A 19,595-nucleotide genomic window follows, 5' to 3' on the forward strand; every position below is an offset into this window, starting at 1 on the left:
CACGCACAACGGCCGGCGGTAATGATATCGTTATTAAAATATAAATTTAGAACGGTATGATATTAAATAATTTTCCGTTTTGGTTAAACGAAATTTTAATCAATAATAATAATATTGTATTGTGTTCGCCTTAACCGTGGTTTCATCATGGTTTAAAGTCATTATATTCTATATTTTCTTCTGTCAAATAGTAAATACTCAAATCTACAACGTACATCGCCATCGTGGTTTGCTTGTTGTTTGCATTTCTAGTTTCGTAATTCGTTAATGTTTTTAATAGTGCCGTTCGTATTACGCCGTTCAAATAGCTGTTTACCTATATACTTGTTGGCTATATTGTCTAAGAAACTCGAAAAAGTTCGCGAAGTGCCAAGTAAGAATACAAATAATAATAATGTTATACATATCTATTACCAGTATTACCTAACTATAAACTATTATTACTATTTATCATATATTTTTTAATCTAGTACAATATTTAAAAATATTTTTTTTTATTCAAACCAATATTATGTTTAATACTATCTAGTTATCAATTGTTAGGTAATTAAGTAAATGTTTTTACATCTTAAAAAGCTCATAACTAACTTTAGTTTGAGAAATTAATATTATGGTTCAAATCATTGTTGTGAACGTAAACTTTTTTATGTTGCGTGTGGGTCAGAAAGAGAGAGGAATAACAAATACTATACAAAGATATTCTCTTAATTATTTAATTTGTAGTATACCTACCTAATTTGTTAAAAATTGAATTTTTTAGTATCTGTTCATTTTTTTTCTTTGGCGTCTATAGTTTTGCTAAATATTTAAGAAATCAAAGTATAGGTACTTAATAAGCTTTCTGTTTGATTAATTAATTACATTTGCGTTAAAAATAATTTAAAATATTGGCCAACTATACCTATTATTGCATTTTAACTATAAAATTGTGAATTTTTTTTTCAATATTCAATTATTGTGTCGGGCATTATCTTGTTTTTAGGATGCCTAGACCTTTTTCTAAATTTCATCACCTATCAAACAGAAGTAAAAGAAGGCGTGTGGCCGAAAATAAGGATTGTTCTTATATGTTTGATCATTATAGTTCTTCAGATAGCAATAATTCTTCTAATAATGATAACAATAAACAATTAAATACTTCTAATGAACAGGATGTTATAAATGCACCTATAAATTCACTCAACCAGACACTTTCAAATTTTACTAACCAAAGTATTGACTATGATGAATATGATAAAGTATTATCAAGTACCTCATCTAGTGAACATGATATAATTGATGAAGATGTTTTATTGGACTTTGATTCTAATAATTTATTTCGTAGGCAATCTGTTGACCATTCGATAAATGACGAAAACTCAATTAAAAATTTCTTGCGTGTTTGGGCTGTTAAGCATAATATTACTGCTAGTGCACTATCTGAATTGTTGGTTGGCTTAAAAAAAAATATTGAAAATATAAGTCACATTTTGCCTTCAGATTCAAGAACTTTGCTAAAAACAAGTATTGTTTTTGAAAAAAAAACAGTTGAACCAGGACATTATATTCATTTTGGTTTGGAAAGTCAATTAAAACGCTTGATCTCATCATTTGATTGTAATGTCCATGAATTACATTTATTAATAAATATTGATGGACTACCTTTGTATAAAAGTTCTCCAGGCCAAGCAATTCCTATATTGGTTTCAGTTGTTAATGTCCCTGAACTTAACAAAATAGTTTTTCCCATTGGACTATACTATGGTTTTCAAAAACCTAAAGACATGGATAATTTTTTAACTCCATTTGTATTGGAAATCATAGAATTGTCAGAAAGAGGTATTTTAATTGATAATGACACTAATATGTTAGTTAAAATTCTCGGTTTTGTTTGTGATGCACCTGCTAAAAAAGATATATTGGGCATTAAAGGTCATGGTGGGTATTATTCTTGTACCAGGTGTACCGTTCGAGGTACTACTCTTAATAATAAGCGTGTTTTTACTGATATTAACTGTCCAACTAGAACAAGTGATGACTTTATTAATTGGATAGATCCAAATTATCGACTAGTTGATTCATGTTTGGTGAAAATACCCGGAATTGATTTTGTACATTCAATCATTCTCGACATAATGCATTTGGTGTACTTAGGAGTGATGCGGACCATGCTTTTAACTTGGTATGATGGAGATTTACCTTTTAAGCTATCGCGACTATTAATTCAGAGAATCTCAGATTTTATGTGTAGTGCAAGGTTACCGGTAGAATTTGTAAGAAAACCAAGGGAATTAAAATATCTTTTAAGATGGAAAGCTGTTGAGTATCGGTCATTTTTACTCTATCTTGGTCCAGTTGCTTTAAAAGGCATTTTAAACCAAGAAAAATACAACAATTTTATGACATTAAATGTAGCTATATCTATTTTGTTAAATCAAACCAGTATTCAAGACCATAAATTAAGAGATTATTCAAGAGAACTATTAAGACATTTTGTGCAGTCATTTATGATTTTATATCACCCAAGCTTCATTACTCATAATTTTCATAATTTGATTCATCTAGTCGATGACGCTGACTACTTTGCACCAATAATTCCTATGCTAACATTAGATACTATATCAGCTTTTCCCTTTGAGAATTACCTTCAACAAATAAAAAGAATGACAAGAGGAAAAAATAAACCATTAGAGCAAATAGGAAATAGAATGGCCGAATTGTTAACAGTAAACGCAACACACAATCCTCAGACTTTTCAAAAATACCCTATTTACTCAAAAATGCATTGCAATGGTCCTTTGGTCCTTTCATGTGTTAATCCACAATACTCCAATATACAGTTTAGTGATTTTAAAATCAAAATTAGTTCTCCTGATAATTGTTGTGGTTCAGCTTCTGGTGATATTATAATGGTGGACAATATTTGTTTTTCACAAGCCATGAACAGTTGTGTAATTATTGGTAGAATGTTTCTAAGAAAAAACAATTTTTATACAATTCCATGTGAAAGTTCGTCTATTGGAGTATATGAAGTCGAAAAGTTATCAGAAATGCGAATTTGGCCAGTTCATGAAATTGTTAACAAATATGTATATTTTTCTCACAAAAATGCATTTATTGTATTTCCATTATTACATTCGAATAAATAATTACTTGGTGTTTAAATTATTATTTTATATAAATAAATGTTATTTATAACCTAATCATATTTATTTTCATACTCATAATATTATATTAGAGCTAAATATATATATTATTTTCCGGCCAAGTTACATTGTATAAACTTTTTTTGTGATGTGTGTAAGAGTATTATATTATCAGATTGTTTTCATAATGTATATAGCAATTATTATGTGTATAATTTATCGTTTTATATGTTTAAACATAATGTATTGAAGTTTAGGTTTTTCTATATAATACAAAAGTTGAATATTTAGTACATCGAAGTCTTTAAATTACCTATAGTAGGTAGTTATTATTCTTTATATTTCACTACTAGACTAATATTTATTTTATTAAAATATATGTTTATGATGGCTATAATTTGTTGTCAGCATGTGGTGTTTAATATTATTATATGATAATGAAGATGATGCAGTTGAAAAAAGTCCAGATTTAATACCAAATGGTTGGATAATTAATAAATTAAATTGTTGGTATCCACTGGATTTCAAAATATCTACAATTAAAAAATATGCTAAATCAAAAGAAAACCCCGATTATAATAAGTGGAAAAAATGTAAGATTGACATTATAGAAGAAAATATTGGTAATTTATAAATTTATGCAATCTAGTATGAATGTATTATGCAATGTACATAAATGTAATATTTATATTTTTAGACAATTATGAATATGGATTAAAACTGATGTATAAATTAAATAAGAATTCCAACCTCCATTCAGAAGTTGAAGAAAGAGGCCGTGGACAAAGATTAAAAGTTAAAGCTAAAAGATCATTAGACCAATATTACTCTTCACACTCTGATGAGGATGATATACTTCTCAAAGATAAGCCCACACCATACCCTGCATTCCCTAAGAAACAAAAAAGTAAATTGAATTTTCTAAAAAAAAAACTATTTTATGTTTTTTTTTTTTGTTTTTTATTACACTGTCTAAGCTATTTTAGTCTGTATATAATATGTTTCAATCATAGTATTTTATAATACAGTTAATAATAATAATTTTTTTTAACTAGAACAGTCACAATCGTTTGATGAGACCAACAATTATTGTGATAATATTTCTCCACCAAGAAATGAGTTTGACACATCATGTTTTACCAATAAGAAGACATCAGTTCAGTCTAGCAGCAGTACTCCCTTTTCTACTCCTATACCAGATGAACCATCAAAAGATTTGAAAAAATGTAAACTAGCCAAAAAAGTTATACATTCCTGTACTTTTGATATCAAAGATAAAAGTTTATTAGAAGCTATTGGTCATCAACTTTGTAAGCTATCAGGTAACTGCACCAACATCTAATTTGAATACTATTTGATAAATTATATTTATACATACTACAAGAGTAATATTTTAACCCATACATACTATGTTTTTAAAGCTGATATGAATAAAGTAAAGTCAAGTATAAAGTATGTAAAACAAGATGTTTCATCCTTTATTGAAGATCAACCGGCACCTAATCGTCAGACAATAAATACAAATACAAATTCTGAAGAACACTATTTATCATGTTTTCCATTAAAAACCGAAAGTGAACTCTTAGCAATAGAATCAACATTGCAAAATGAAGAATTAAGCTACACAAACAAATTGGTATGTTGTATTTTTTTTTTTTTTTTTTTATCATTATGGAATAATTGTAGTATATATTGTTTATTGTATATTATATACATTTTATTTTACATAGATATCAACACTAGTTTTTGCCTCTGAAGGAAAAAATATTTCCAAAGTCACTTATAGTATCTTAAAAATAATGTTTTCTGATGAGCTCCTCAAGTATTACAGCTGGAAAGGTCAAAAAAATAAAAAACCATTTTCAGAGTTTAGAATTTGTAAAGTCATTATAGGTAGGTATCTTTTTATTTTTTCATTAGATGATATTATTGTTATTATGCCAATAATATATTGTATAGAGTATTGTTTAAATATGGTATTTTATATATTGATGATGAAATAGTTATGATTTAATTGTTATTATTTAAAGGTGCTGTTAGACAAAAATTTCCTGAACAAATAAAAGATATCAGAAATGATATTATCAATAGTATTATGTCATGGCTGGCACAGGCACCAACAAGGATTGCAAAGTAATAATAACCTAGTCTTTAATTGTTAGAAAATTGAAAATATAATTATTATTGAAGAAACATTAATATATGATTTATAAGCTAATATGTTTTTTCTTAACACTAAAAAGTTGTTGATCGACAAAGTTGGTTTATGTTAACATTTTCAAAAAGTTTAGATCATTATTACACAGATTAAAATAATTCCTAAATAATGAGATACCTAATTAGTAAATTATTATTTTTTATTTAATATGAAAAATAACAAATTGCAAATAATTGATTTTAAATGAGATACTTTGTTTTGATGATATTGCAAGCACTGGTTATTTAAATTTGTATGTGTAGGTATATACAAATAATATGAATTTGATGTTTTTTAGAACTATTTAAAACTTTGAAGCGTTGATTATGTTGACAAAAATTATTAGGTATAATTAACATTATAAAGATTGATAAAAACCACTTTTTATGTTTATTAATTATTATTTAGCGCATAAGTTATACAATAAACTTAAACAATGTATAACCGATACAGGAATATAAATAGTAAAATATTTTAAACCTTAAAATGATCCTCATTGTTCTGTATTTTTACAGCAAAGAAAAACAAAAAAAAAAGAAAGAAATTGCAGATTATCATCACGATGATGATGATGATGGCGACAATAATATTGCAAATGATAAAAATATCACTATAACATAATATTATTTTACATTACAATTAAAACAAAAAAAAAATAACAGACATACCTATACAAGTAATTTTTTTTCGATTTTATACATTTTAATTTTTATACTATTATGAAATAATAATATACATTTATATAAAACGTATCATTATATTTCTTATAAAATTTAATTGTATATTTATGAATTTTAGTTTTAAAAAATGAATCATTTTAACAATTTTTCTTTTATTATATTATATTATATTACTATAATACATATTATAAATTTATAAAAATGTATATTGTATATTAATTTAAGTAAAAAAGAAAAAAGAACGGACATATATCTACAAGTATTTTTTTTTCAATTATATATCTTAACTTTTATAGTATTATGAAATATATAAGTTTATATAAAACGTATTATTATATTTCCTATAAAATGTAATTGTATTCCTATTTATGAATTTTAGTTTAAAAAAATGAATCATTTTAACAATTTTTCTTTTATATATTATAACTAAAATACATATTATGCTTATAAAAATGTGTATATCAAAAACAGAAGTAATTTTTTATTAATATATTATTATTAGTTATTAATATATATTGTATACCATTATAAAACACACATTTTATACATATTATTATATTTCTTAAGTATATTGTGTATTTATTAATTTAAAATTTAAAAAAAAAAAACGAAAAAGTCTTATAAAAATTTTCCTTTTATATATTATTACTATATAATAATAATACATATTATATTTATAAGCATTTATATTGTATTATAACCATTGTATATATAATGTATTACAACTATATATATTTTAGTCATTACATTTCTTAACATTTATATATATTATTATATTTTTTAACCAGAGCAATAAAAAGATTTTTTTAAAACATATTTATTATTAAATACCTAACCTACCTATAGCTATTTTCAGTTATTATAATGATATAATGAATTTATTATATTAAAAATATATTTAAATGGTGTTTCTAACGGAATAAAAATATTATAAAAACATCAAAATAGTACTTAAAAAATGTTTAATTGATTTGAAAAAAATGTTTTTATGATATTTTATTATCAAAATTACATAAGAAAAAAAATGTTTAAAAAATATTTAAAATTTGTTTTTTTAATATTGTATTTTAAATGAAAAGTTGGCCATTATAACATTTTATAAATATTTTTGAATGCAATTTAAAACATATTTTTAATCTTTTTTAAAACATTAAAAAAATATTTTTTTGTTACTTGGGACAGAGTTTTGTCAAATAAAAGTTTGTTAAAGAGCGATGTAGGTACCACTATATATTTGAGCCCACAATAAGCCATAAGGTAGTAATTACCTACCATCGCATATACTTTTATTAAACATTTATTAATTTTTAAGTTTGTGTTATAAAACGTAGAAATAAAAAAAAATGATTACTATAACAAAACTAGTAAACTATAAGTATAAATAATAAGTATATACCTAACTATAGTGTATATAGTTACTATAGAAACTAAAATGTGTTTAAAATAATTATGTATACACTAGGTATATAGTACGCATAATTATGTATTTAGGTATGTAGGTATAATACTTGAATTATACGTCATGTAATAAAGTAGGTATACCTACATATATTAATCTAACTAGTGCGAATATATCTATATGTAAAAAAAATTCTTAGACCACTTGCATAATGGTTTATTCTTAGTAAGAATTTCTTACCTTTCAAAATAGATGCTGCAAAAATGACAGGTGACAGTAGAACGCAACCCAAACTTTAAAGTGCTAACTTGAACGATACGGAAATTCTTTTATTTAAGTTTTAAGTTTTTAACAAACCGCGGCATAGGCGGTATAATACGCGTATTATAATTGTATAATGTTATATTGTAAACAAACTATATAAATAGTGAATTTAAAAAGCGGAAAATAATTATCATTATATTAGATAAATAACTAATTGTTATTCGTAATAGTAACAAACGAAAGCGCGCGTGCTTAACGTCAGCTAATATAGCTAGCTAGGAGTACGCCGTATGCGCCTAATCAGCTATCTTCACTATTATTTTACTAAATTTAGAATTTCCCCACATGGATAACAACAACAACAAAAAATAATCGTGCCAATATTGTTCCAAAATAACATTTTTCCTTTAAAGGCCCTATAAATATCAAGATTAATATGTACGATCAAGGCACCACTGGACTGTCTAAAAACTATTGGAAATAGTAAAATAAAATGGTCCAAAATTGTGTTTATTGTAATTTAGCACTTTATAACTACTTAAACACTTTTCAACTACATTAGCACTAAGAGTAAGCAATTTGGTCCAGTGCTGGCATAATTGTACAAAAATGTCACTATAGGACTAATCTGGAACAAATGGAAAGTCCTGGAACTTTAGCATAATGAACAATTGCTACCCGGGATTAATTATTTTATTATTTTGTACCTATGTTAATTATCTTCAACAAAATATGTAAGATGTATGTAACCTATGGGCTATAATGTACCTATTTATATAAATTATAAATATACCTATAATATGATAAAAGACTGAATTTAAATTAAATATTAATTTGGAGACTTTTTTCCTGGGACTTTTTTCCGTGGGACTTTTTTTCCGTGGACTTTTTTTCCTAATATCTCGCGTCCTATACTATAATTTCTGATATTCTAGTAGCAAATTGTTGAAACTCGCCATTATATCGTATAGATTATAACTCGAGAAAAAATTTCTTATTCTCAACCAAGTTTGTTGATTTATCTTATAAAATACAAATATATTTTAGTTTTTAACATCAAAAATTCCAAAATGTACACATCATGCATGCGTGTACCATCTGGCATACCTGGTAGGTAAATGAATATAGAGTAGAGTATTTATCAATTATTTTCAATATGTTCCAAATCACCAGTGGCGCAACAAGCGGGGGTGTTGGGTGGTACTTACACTGGGGCACCAGAGTACAATGCCATTTTGGGGGGCACCATCTGATGCTTTTGTTTTTTCGATATATTATTATTATGATACATAAAACCAATAAAAAAATAATATATAATATGAAGAATATTATGTATAATGTATATTAGAATAACATGACACTTCAATATTTTAATAAACATTAAAATGTGGTATTACCATAGAGGCATAATAATAAAGATATCTATTGATTATTTCTTGTAAAAGTTACTAAAATAGTTTATATCAATATTCCTTGAAACGGTTGACGTTATCTAGATTGGATTCGTTTACCTACCATATATTATCATAAGTACATCTAAAAATAGTACAAAAATATAAATATTGCAAGTAGGTACTCTAAAAAAAAAATTAGAAAATATTGAATTTGTTTTATTGTTATGCTTATGGGAAAATATTTTAAGACCATTATATGGAGTTTCACAGTCTCTTCAACGTAAAAATACAAATTTACACAATGCTTGTCAAAATTTACTTGAGGCTAATTGTATTATTCAAAATTTAAGAAATGAGTATGATGATTTAATACTAACAAGTCATAATATGTGCGATAAGTGGGGAATTTCAAAAAATTACCATGAAGTTCGTTCTAAATTTGCCATTCGACATTTTGATGAAGTTGACGGTGATCGAAGATTAAATGTTACAACAGAGAACTTCAAGATTCGAGTTTTTTTACCAGTAATTGATACTGTGATTTTTCAACTTTCCAATAGATTTAATGCATTGAAAGAAATAATTGAAAACTTTGATTTTTTACAACCAATTACATTACTTAATTTATTTGAAGATGACTTAATAAAAGCGTCATATGATTTTGTACAATTATATAAAAATGATATAACTTCAGATTTAACTCGGCAATTACTCTCAATGAGAGAATTAATTAATATTTCTGAAGTGAAAAATATTGAACAATTAACATTATACATTTTAAAACATGACTATAGTACATCATATGCGCAACTTTAATTTACCTTACATTACCTGTAACAGTTGCATCGGCGGAAAGGTCGTTCTCTAAACTGAAGCTTATAAAAAACTAATTAAGAAATTCAATGAATCAAGACCGATTGTCAAACATCGCAATTTTAAATATTGAAAAAAATAAAACTCAAAACTTAGATATGAATAAAATAATAGATAACTTTGCCAACATAAAAGTTAGAAAAGTCAAGTTTAGTTAATTTTTTTTTTTTAATTCAATTATAATGTTTTTGATGTAATTATTTATAAGCTATTTAAATATATTATAATATGTCTTTTTGTGAAATAATTTGTTAATAATATTAATTTACAGGAATTTTAAATGCTTCTTAAATTTTTCTCCTAAACATATTAAATTATCACAGTATTTCCAGAGGATTGATTGAATTTTATCAAAATATTTGTATTTATTTAATTGTTTACTAGGTTATTTAAGGAATATCATTTATGTTTTACATATTAATATATATATACATATATATATTGAGATAAGTGTGGTAATATAACCACACATTAACACCACTGGTAGGGCACCGTCCAATTTTTTACACTAGGGCAACAAAAGTTGTAGTTGCGCCACTGAAAATCACTATATTTACCATTACCACCAGTATTGCTAAGGCTAGACATTTTTTTAGTAGATAGCGTGGTTATAATGATGTCAAACAATAGATTGAATAAAGATTGTACAATTTTATTGTATTGTATATTTATTTATTTTTAAATATAAATAGTTTCATCTGTGGTGGAACTGCCTATAAAAATAGGTAATATTTATTGAAAGATTACGAATATTCGTAATCAAAGCAATAAGTCCTGATAACCTTTAACGTTTCCTTGTTAATCCCTCAAAGACAGTTGGTAAATACAACAGTGATCAAAAATTCCATTCTAAAAATAAAATACACCGTCGAAGTATGTAACCTTCGACCATATAAGCTAATAGACGCGCCTTATCATAATATGCTTGTATAGGCACAATTATGTAGCTTTCATGTTTAATGATATGACGTCACGTTTGGGCAAAACAATTTCGAGTTATTATTAATTTGTTTATTTGGTGTTCACTCGTTCACAGGCTCACAGCGTTTGCCGTTTGGAACAAATTTTTTACTGTCGTATTGTATGTCTCGAGGTCTGTCCCTTGTCGTCGAAAATTATTTTTCACATTCTAGCTTTCATAGTTTCAATCTGCTTTCTTTGAAACTTGAAAGTATTGTGTTTTTAAATAAATAAAAATAAAATACAATACAATTATAACTACGCCACTGGGTGGATGTATTTAAAAATTAAGTTGTTAATAGTTTGTATTAGTGTATATAATAAATAATACAGAGTTTACACTGCAAAGTGTACATATTACACATTTTATGTATATTATAATAATATAGTGTCTAAATCTAAAATATGTGCAGCAGCGTAATAGTGTAATAACAGTTGTCAGGGCTATTGGGTGGTATTGCACCATTGCGTCGGTTGAATGGGGGGAGGGGAGGGGTGGAAAACGAAGAGACGTCGCTGCCGACATTGTTCGGGGATGAACAGGCATCGGTGGGGGTGTGGGCGAAAGAGTGATACAGACGGCAAGGGATGGCCGTATGTTCGCCGCCCCGAGTAAACCGATACAGCGCGAACAATGGACGTTGAATACGAGTTTAATTACTAAGATGAGAATCTTTTAGAGCCCGAACAATAACGGTTCATTTTCAATAGTAGTCCGAGTAGGTATATATTATGTATATATATACTTCCTGGCATCCTATATATATACATGTATATATATGTATGTATATAAGTATAATAATGGCTAAAGGGACAACGGAGTTGGTAGAGGTGGTAAGCGGGTAGGCGTAGAACTGCCAGTGCGTGTATGAGAGAGAAAGAGAGTGAGAGAGTAATGGGAGAGCGCTGACGAGCGGGACGACGATTCGCTACCATCCGCTATCTATACCGCGTTGTCAAACGCAGAAGCTCGCACGCGCACATTCCGTCGCCGCAACCGCCGATCATGAAGATTATAATTGTTATTATATTATTATACTTATATATTTTTTTAAGTCTGGTTTTGTTTATCACCCATGTACACAACCACCATCAGCCCCCTTCAGCCCCTCCGATAAAACGTATTGTTGTTGTTTATATATAATAATAATATCAAATAGTACGTACAACGTACACAAAATACACTTTAATATACATATATTGCATAATATATCGATATATTGTACTAGGGTCTAGGGCAGTGTTTTATATGGGAATTGACCTATAAGTCACGACCTAATTTTGGGTCATGAAATATTTTTATAAAGTCGCGATGTTCGTAAGCTAATTTAACTATTCAGTATTCTATAACCAGGGCTAGGATTTTTATGCAATAAAAAATTGTAAAATATACATTTTATTTACCAAAATATGCAAAAATATGCATTTTAATTTCTATTTTAGATTTTATATTGACCGACATACTTTTATTAATTGTGTTTATCTTTCTCCATCAAACTATTTAATCTTTAATCGCATACCTATTGTACCATAGTCCATAGGATTGTATTTATAAAAATAAAATTTGTGTTTGACAAAAAAACCAAGTTTTATACTTTAATCAGTAGAGCTAGAATTAAATATGAAATATTAATATATATATATTTTTTTAATTTGCATTTTATTAAAACATAATTATAACAAAGCGATTACAAAAAATATTAATTACGAAATATACTATAAAACATGCATTTTTCGCATTCTTATAATCGATGCATCGATGTATGCAATAATATTAATTTTATTCAATATATGCATTAATATACATTTTATCCAAAATATGCAAAAACATGCAAAATAAAAACACCACCATTCATCTTATCATGAGGTGATTCGTGGACATTACTGACAAAATCAATAATCAGAAAACGCAAAAAAACATGCAGTTGCATACAAATCCTAGCCTTGTCTATAACTATCTCGATTGTAAAAATAGAATTATTTTAGTCATAAGTTGATTAAGAATTATGATGCAATGTATTTGAAATCTCTAAGCTACATATTATAATAATAGCGCGAAGTACCTATACTGGGCTGTATTTAGACATTTTGTGCTCCGTGCTTAAAATTCGTGGCACCCATTTTCAATAGGTACATTTTTTTATTATACCTAGTATTTTCTAAATTAGTATAGTGATGGTGGCAAACATTTTTTTTGACCAGGGTACATAAAAACGTTTATTTATTTATGATTTTCTTCTATAGGCGGTACTAGATCCTCTTGGCAGGGGGGGGGCAGAAAACAGTTTAACTATACCGTTAGGTTAGGTATACAATCGTGATTAGTACATATCACAGTTTAAGATGCTATCTATTATCTATGAAATTGTGGTACATAGATAGATAATATATTATCTATGGGTACATATTATTCTACTTTTCGCGCAAATCACTTTATCAGGATTCAGTTATCAGCAAGTTGCTGCATTATGCATATGTTACGACAACCTCATTTGGGAAAAACTGTATACTGACCCTCAGTAGGCCTCAAGGGCAAAATTGTAGTGCTTTATAATATACGTTCGCTAATATTAAATACAAATAGTGATTTTTATCGTACAAATTTATTACGATTATAAATGCGCCAATAAACAAAAACATTATTTTTTTATTATTATTTATGTGTAGAGCCCGGATTTCTATGCAATTGCATATTTTTTTCCTTTTAATATTTTTAGATTGTTGTCAGTTATCTCCACGAATCATCATAATTTGAAGCTAATGGAGAAATTTTTTTTTGCATATTTCTGCATATTTAAAGGTTATTGCATATTTTTGCATATTTTGGCAAAATTCATAATTTATTGCATATTGAAGCGAAAATTAAAAACAAAATTAAATGATATTTTTTCCAAAAACAAAGGCATAACAGTATTACGTAACATTAATAAAGTATTAATAGCGGAAGCGGAAGTGGTTCTACTAGATCAAAACTATAAAGATCCAATGATTTTAAGCTCTTTTAAATTTGCTCCAATAACTTCGGTAGATGTTGAACGATCATTTTCAATATACAAGCATTTATTAACAGATAGATGGCACAGTTTTACCGAAGAAAAACTTGAATATCATTTAATAATTAATTTTAACAATAAAGAATAAAAACACACATTTTGAGTTGTATATTTTGTTTTTTTTTAAATATAAATAATTATGTATTTATTTGTATGTGTTTAAATTTAAATATTTGTATTTTTTTCGTGCTTAACATAATTTTTAATTTTTTAATATAACTTTTTTTATTACATATTTTTTGCATATTTTAATGATTTTCACTGCATATTATATGGCATATTTTGATACTTTTTAGTGCATAATTATCCGGGCTCTATTTATGTGTATTCATATGTTATATTTTTACAATATTTTACGATAATTATTTATTTGTATTTAATATTAGTGAAGTTATTTAAGACGCTACGGGTTTGCTCAAATGAAGTTTAATATTTAAATGTATTAATTTTTTTAATACTTTATTTTAACATTATAAGAGTAGGTACCTAATATTATTATTTGTTAATTTTTATAGGAGTACTTAATATCATTATATTTTTATTGTTATTTAAGTGTATTCAATTATATATTTTGATCAATAATATTATTTATGTTATGATTATTTGGTTTTGCCCTTACGATAAAAGTCACTATACAGTTTTGCCCAAATGAGGTTGGTCTTAACTAGGTTTTCTCGGTCAAAAGCCGAAATATGACATTTTGCCCAAGGATTGTGGGCAGTTCACGTTTTTACCGGGCATTTCTGAGGTTTGCCCGATTTCGACTTTTGCCTGTAACACATACACTGAGATAGATAAGAATCTTACCTCAGTGCCAACATACAACAAACTATACAACTATACTAATATTACTAGGTAATCAATAAATGATAGCAGTCTTGTAGCATTAATAAAATATTAAAATGTAATAATATATGAATGTTATTATTGTAAGCCCGAAGTATCTTATAGGTACGGTCCACAGGAGGGGCAGTGCATACTCGGCCCCTCGCGTAGTACCGACTATGTTTTCTTCCACGACTGAATGAGTGAATAGACAAGTAATTTAAAATAGAATACATCTAAAACCATGAATTAAGAACCCATGTCTAAAACTACTTTCGCGGACAGCGGGTCGCAGAATAATAAAATATGATGACGATTGGGGAGCCGTAGTTTGGCGACACCTGTTATTAATTTATCATACTTATATCATTTTTGATAGTCATATGAACTATTATAGTCATAGTTTAATAAAATTGTTCATGAACGTTGATGAAAATTGAAGAATGAGGAAACTTGAAAGATTGAATTATAACAAAAATTATCACTAAATATTATTTTTCTTATACCTAGTACCTACTAATTATAAAAGATATTTTAGTAAGTACTTAGGTACAAATGTTACAATATATAATTGCAATTTTCAACAATTCCGATAAAACTTGCCTTATTATAATAAATTATGAATTTGCAAACAAAAATTAAACACATACTCACACAATAATACAATAGAAATATGAAGAAACAATTTAACATAGTCACAGCAATAATAAAAATAGACTATTAGGGGAGACCGCCGAGACCGGGGTAAGTTTACCAAGTCGATTTTTAAAATTGAGTGTTTGAGTTAGACACTTTGCATCAACATTGTATTGTGTCCATTATTGTTGCGTATCTCTGTTCAATTCGTGGTGATCATATGATTTTTCCTTAATTTTATAATCAATAGATATTGTTATCAATATTTGTTATTTTTTAACGTTTATGAAGTTTAATTTGACGTATTTGAGAATATTTATATTATAATTTAAAATATTTGACTTCAAATAAACGAGATATAAGATTTTTCACAATATGGGTATTTTTAACAATCCTACTATTGCTTCATTAGCTACTATGTTTGTTAAATTTTAAAATGCTTAAATTTAAATAAATTAATAAATAAGGAAAAATTGAATGTATTCATACTTGCGTGGAGTGACAACTACTTGCCCCAGTGGTCATGTCAACTTGTTCCGTATACGGGGTAAGTGGGCCTGCAATGGCGGCGGGATAGGGTGTTTCAAGAGGCAATTGCCTCACGATGACCGATTAGGTGGTGGTACCTCATGGAATGGATATTAAAATACACATATGGTCAAGTGGTCAACTAATACTATTTATATAATAATTAAGATGATTTATACATCACGGTTACTGGAAATACACTATGTACCTATAGTGTGTACAATAACGTGGTATCGTGGTAACACGAAACCGGAAACACTATCATAGTTATTAGTATCATAGATAATTGTATCATTATTTTGTTTATCTATTAATTTATCAGATTTATTGAGGGAAAATTTATTGTTCAAATAAAGTTGTACTGTTATTATTTATTAATATATTATAAAATATATGTTATGAAGCACAAACATCAGTAATTTTATTATATTTCTGATACTAACATGATCAAGTATATTATTGTTGTAGAATTATTGCGAATTGGTGGTGTGGGGGCAAAGCGGCCGCGTGTCTGTGTGATAATATTTAGGTGGTGGTGGTCAAGCATCTTTACTTGCTTCATGAAATAAAATAGTTCACACCGCCACTGTAATGGCCTGATAATTTTTTTTTTCAATTATGGATTAATAATTAAGATTAGTTATGTAGCTTACAAGTTAGTGAACTGCTGTTAGGTGTATTTAGAGTTTTCAAGTCATAGAACTGAATAAATTAAAAATACAAATGTAATCCAACTATAGCCCTGGTCTCCCCTACATTTAATTCAAAATTTTAAAGTTAAGGTAAAGTATAATTTTACTACGATTGTGAAAATGTTATAATCAAATTGTTTATATTTTTTTATTTCGAAATATACATACATGATATATATTATAATTATATCAAAATAATCTCCATGTTTAACAGAAGTAGATACCTGTTCATTATTCATTATTGACATATATGTTAATAATAAATGATAAAATTGATTATATTTAAAATTTTTGTTCATTAGACAATAATTAGACATACTTTATTTTTATTTTTAGTAGGTGTTCAGGTGGTCACGTATCAACAAAGTTTAAATTTGAGGGCACCATTAAAAGGTTGGAAATAGTGATGATCAAAATTGGTCTTGGTCTTGCAATCTTGAAAGACTCTTGCTACAAGACCAAGACGAAGATGGCACTGGTACTAGCAAAACCAAGACCAAGACCAAAACAATACTCACGCTATGAGACCCAGACCAAAACAAGACCAACTCTACAACTCTTGAAATCTTTTTTTCCCCGAAGACAAGACACATCGATATTATGTATAAACGTATAGTGTACATCTAGATTTAATTTAATAATAATTTATAACAATAATAATAGCAAATGATTTTTATTATTATTAAATTTAATATTATAATTTAGATTAGTATTTATGGAAATGCCAAATTATTGAAAAAAAAGATTAGGGATGATATTTGGAATTAATATTTCAAATAATACAAGATTCTAAAAGTTTCATATTGGTACTAAAATTGTATTTTCCCAAAATTCATATAGACGTCGAAAGTTGCTATCTTTCTAATAGAATAATTTATTCCACAATACACCTTATTAACTTTAAATCGAATACTATAATATTCGATTACAGACTAATAATTTCTAGAAGTTATTATGGACTACGATAGGTAATCTTTTCCTTTGTAAATGCATTTTTAATTTCCCTTCATAGTTTGGGTGTGATATTGCTGTATTGAATATAGTGCACCTAAACTTTTGTGTTTTGTCTGCATAACATGTCATTATACTGTCGTAAACTTGTAATCTAAATTGGTAATACACCTTTTGTTGTTAATATGTGCATGTTTAACACAAATACATCAGCTTTTTTCTCACCTTCACATTATAAAAAAATACATTAACTTATTATATTTAAAATGAGTGACATCAAAGAAGTAGTGAATCAAAGTGGAGGTGTGAATGTATCCGAAAACAAAAACCGTTATAAAAGTAAATTTAGTGTCTATTTGAAAACAAAAGTGTAAATAGTGAAATTTATGGTAATTGCAATTATGTTAATCAAAAACGATTCTCAACATTGAATGTTGTACCATAATAACCAAATACAGGTACTTAACCTACCTAATATCTATTGTGAAAGTACAAGCTACAGCTGACTATAGCACAACTATTATACTACATTATACTCGTTTTTGGTTATCCGTATATCCATAGATCATTTTCGTGTTAACGCTTCCTTAATTACACAATAGATAGGTACATAATAATATAAAGATATATTAAAATAACAGATTATATTCTACTATACGAATATTGTCCGATTTTCCAGTTAAGTTTAAATTTAAGTACAGTATCGCATAATTCCATGTGTATACACAGGTCATCAATAAGTTATGCAGGTATTTATTGTAGTAGTTATAATATGAAGTGTTTTTACAATATACTTCTTTATATCGGATTTCTACCACTGATGTTTTTTTCAAGCTCTGAATATTCATAAACAAAAATTTGTCTTACATTATAATAAGGTGATAAGTTATAGTGAAAAGAATTAGCTCAAGGTGGTTAAGTAAACAAAAGATCGTAAAGTTGAAGTAGGATGTACAATATAATAAATTTAACTCATAAGCTTAAAGTTAATATTAAAATAATATTAAACATAGCTTATAGTTTAAAACTTAAGTCTACTTTTTTAATGTTTAGTATGTGGATCACATGAAGGATATTTTGTGACTTACTTATAATATGTAATATTATTTTCTCAAGAAACACATCGTCAAAAAAAATTTAATTTTTCTTCTTAATACTAGTAAGTTAATGCTCACCTTAGCATTTTAATATTAAATTTAGGTACACTAGATGATGAACGAGTATTTCGGTGGTTATTGTTTTACTCTGAACGTTAAACCATTACCAGCATTACCTGAGCAATATTTTGATTTTTAACAGCGAAAAAAATATACATACACCTATAAAATATATGTGTCATAATTTACAACGAGAAAGTTACAACCTCGTAACGTCGAACGGTATTAATTTTCATTCTTGCAGGCTATAGCAGGCTCGTCGATGGCGCATATTTAACGATCGACTATTGCAGAGCTTTGTTTAACTACATATCTACATGCATATATTGTGTAAATATAATGTAATTTATGTTCGTTTAAATGACTCACATGCACACATATGTGACGTCGATGCGTTGGTCACGTTATTATTATCATTGCTATTATTTCACGTATTGTTAACAGACCCTAAGGCCTATAAAAGCAAACAAAAATAATTTCTGACGTATGTAAATTACAGGTCACGTGGACTGCAGTCCGCCTAGTACCTAACAGTTACCTACCTAGTACCTAGTCGATAATCTGTGGCTTCCGTCACTCCTGAGCGAACAATAGCCTTGATTTAGGTGTTCTTTTATAATCCATTATCTTTATATTTAATCCAAACTCGCACTTGACAGCCACCACCACGTGCGTTGTGTGTGTCTGTTTATAATGTTTCTTTTCGAAAGTGCACTACCACCACCACCACCATCTGTATTACCACCTCCATCACCACCGACACAATGAACAGACTTATTTATTATTTAGAGAAATTGTTCTTTTACTGACTAGGTTGTTATTTTATTATTATTATTATTATTATTACTATCATTCTTTTTT

At 27.2% G+C, this 19,595-nt stretch overlaps 2 protein-coding genes across 2 annotated transcripts; both read left to right on the forward strand.

Moving 5' to 3' along the window:
- The first annotated feature begins 203 nt into the window (after positions 1 to 203).
- On the forward strand, positions 204 to 5,983 carry LOC149060669 (uncharacterized). Its single transcript, XM_089216667.1, has 8 exons — positions 204 to 373; positions 3,534 to 3,748; positions 3,823 to 4,032; positions 4,181 to 4,447; positions 4,547 to 4,761; positions 4,856 to 5,018; positions 5,156 to 5,258; positions 5,838 to 5,983. Exons 2-8 carry the CDS (start codon positions 3,535 to 3,537, stop codon positions 5,941 to 5,943), a joined length of 1,278 nt encoding a protein of 425 aa, XP_089072793.1. The 5' UTR covers positions 204 to 373; position 3,534; the 3' UTR covers positions 5,944 to 5,983.
- On the forward strand, positions 913 to 3,128 carry LOC149060670 (uncharacterized). Its single transcript, XM_089230130.1, has one exon. It carries the CDS (start codon positions 984 to 986, stop codon positions 3,126 to 3,128), a length of 2,145 nt encoding a protein of 714 aa, XP_089086256.1. The 5' UTR covers positions 913 to 983.
- Positions 5,984 to 19,595: the final 13,612 nt, after the last annotated feature.

The sequence above is a fragment of the Diuraphis noxia genome, unplaced genomic scaffold (assembly GCF_037042655.1).
Source record: "Diuraphis noxia isolate RWA-SAM2 unplaced genomic scaffold, SU_Dnox_SAM2 contig0001, whole genome shotgun sequence".
In the NCBI taxonomy this organism is placed as follows: Eukaryota; Metazoa; Arthropoda; class Insecta; order Hemiptera; family Aphididae; genus Diuraphis; species Diuraphis noxia.

Bases quoted from the DNA above. Each gene is read 5' to 3' on its own strand.
- LOC149060669 (XM_089216667.1), top strand. From the start codon at position 3,535: ATGTGGTGTTTAATATTATTATATGATAATGAAGATGATGCAGTTGAA. The intron at 4,033-4,180 runs GTAAATTGAATT...TTTTTTAACTAG, and splicing joins ATTCCCTAAGAAACAAAAAA to AACAGTCACAATCGTTTGAT. The intron at 5,019-5,155 runs GTAGGTATCTTT...TATTATTTAAAG, and splicing joins AATTTGTAAAGTCATTATAG to GTGCTGTTAGACAAAAATTT.
- LOC149060670 (XM_089230130.1), top strand. From the start codon at position 984: ATGCCTAGACCTTTTTCTAAATTTCATCACCTATCAAACAGAAGTAAA.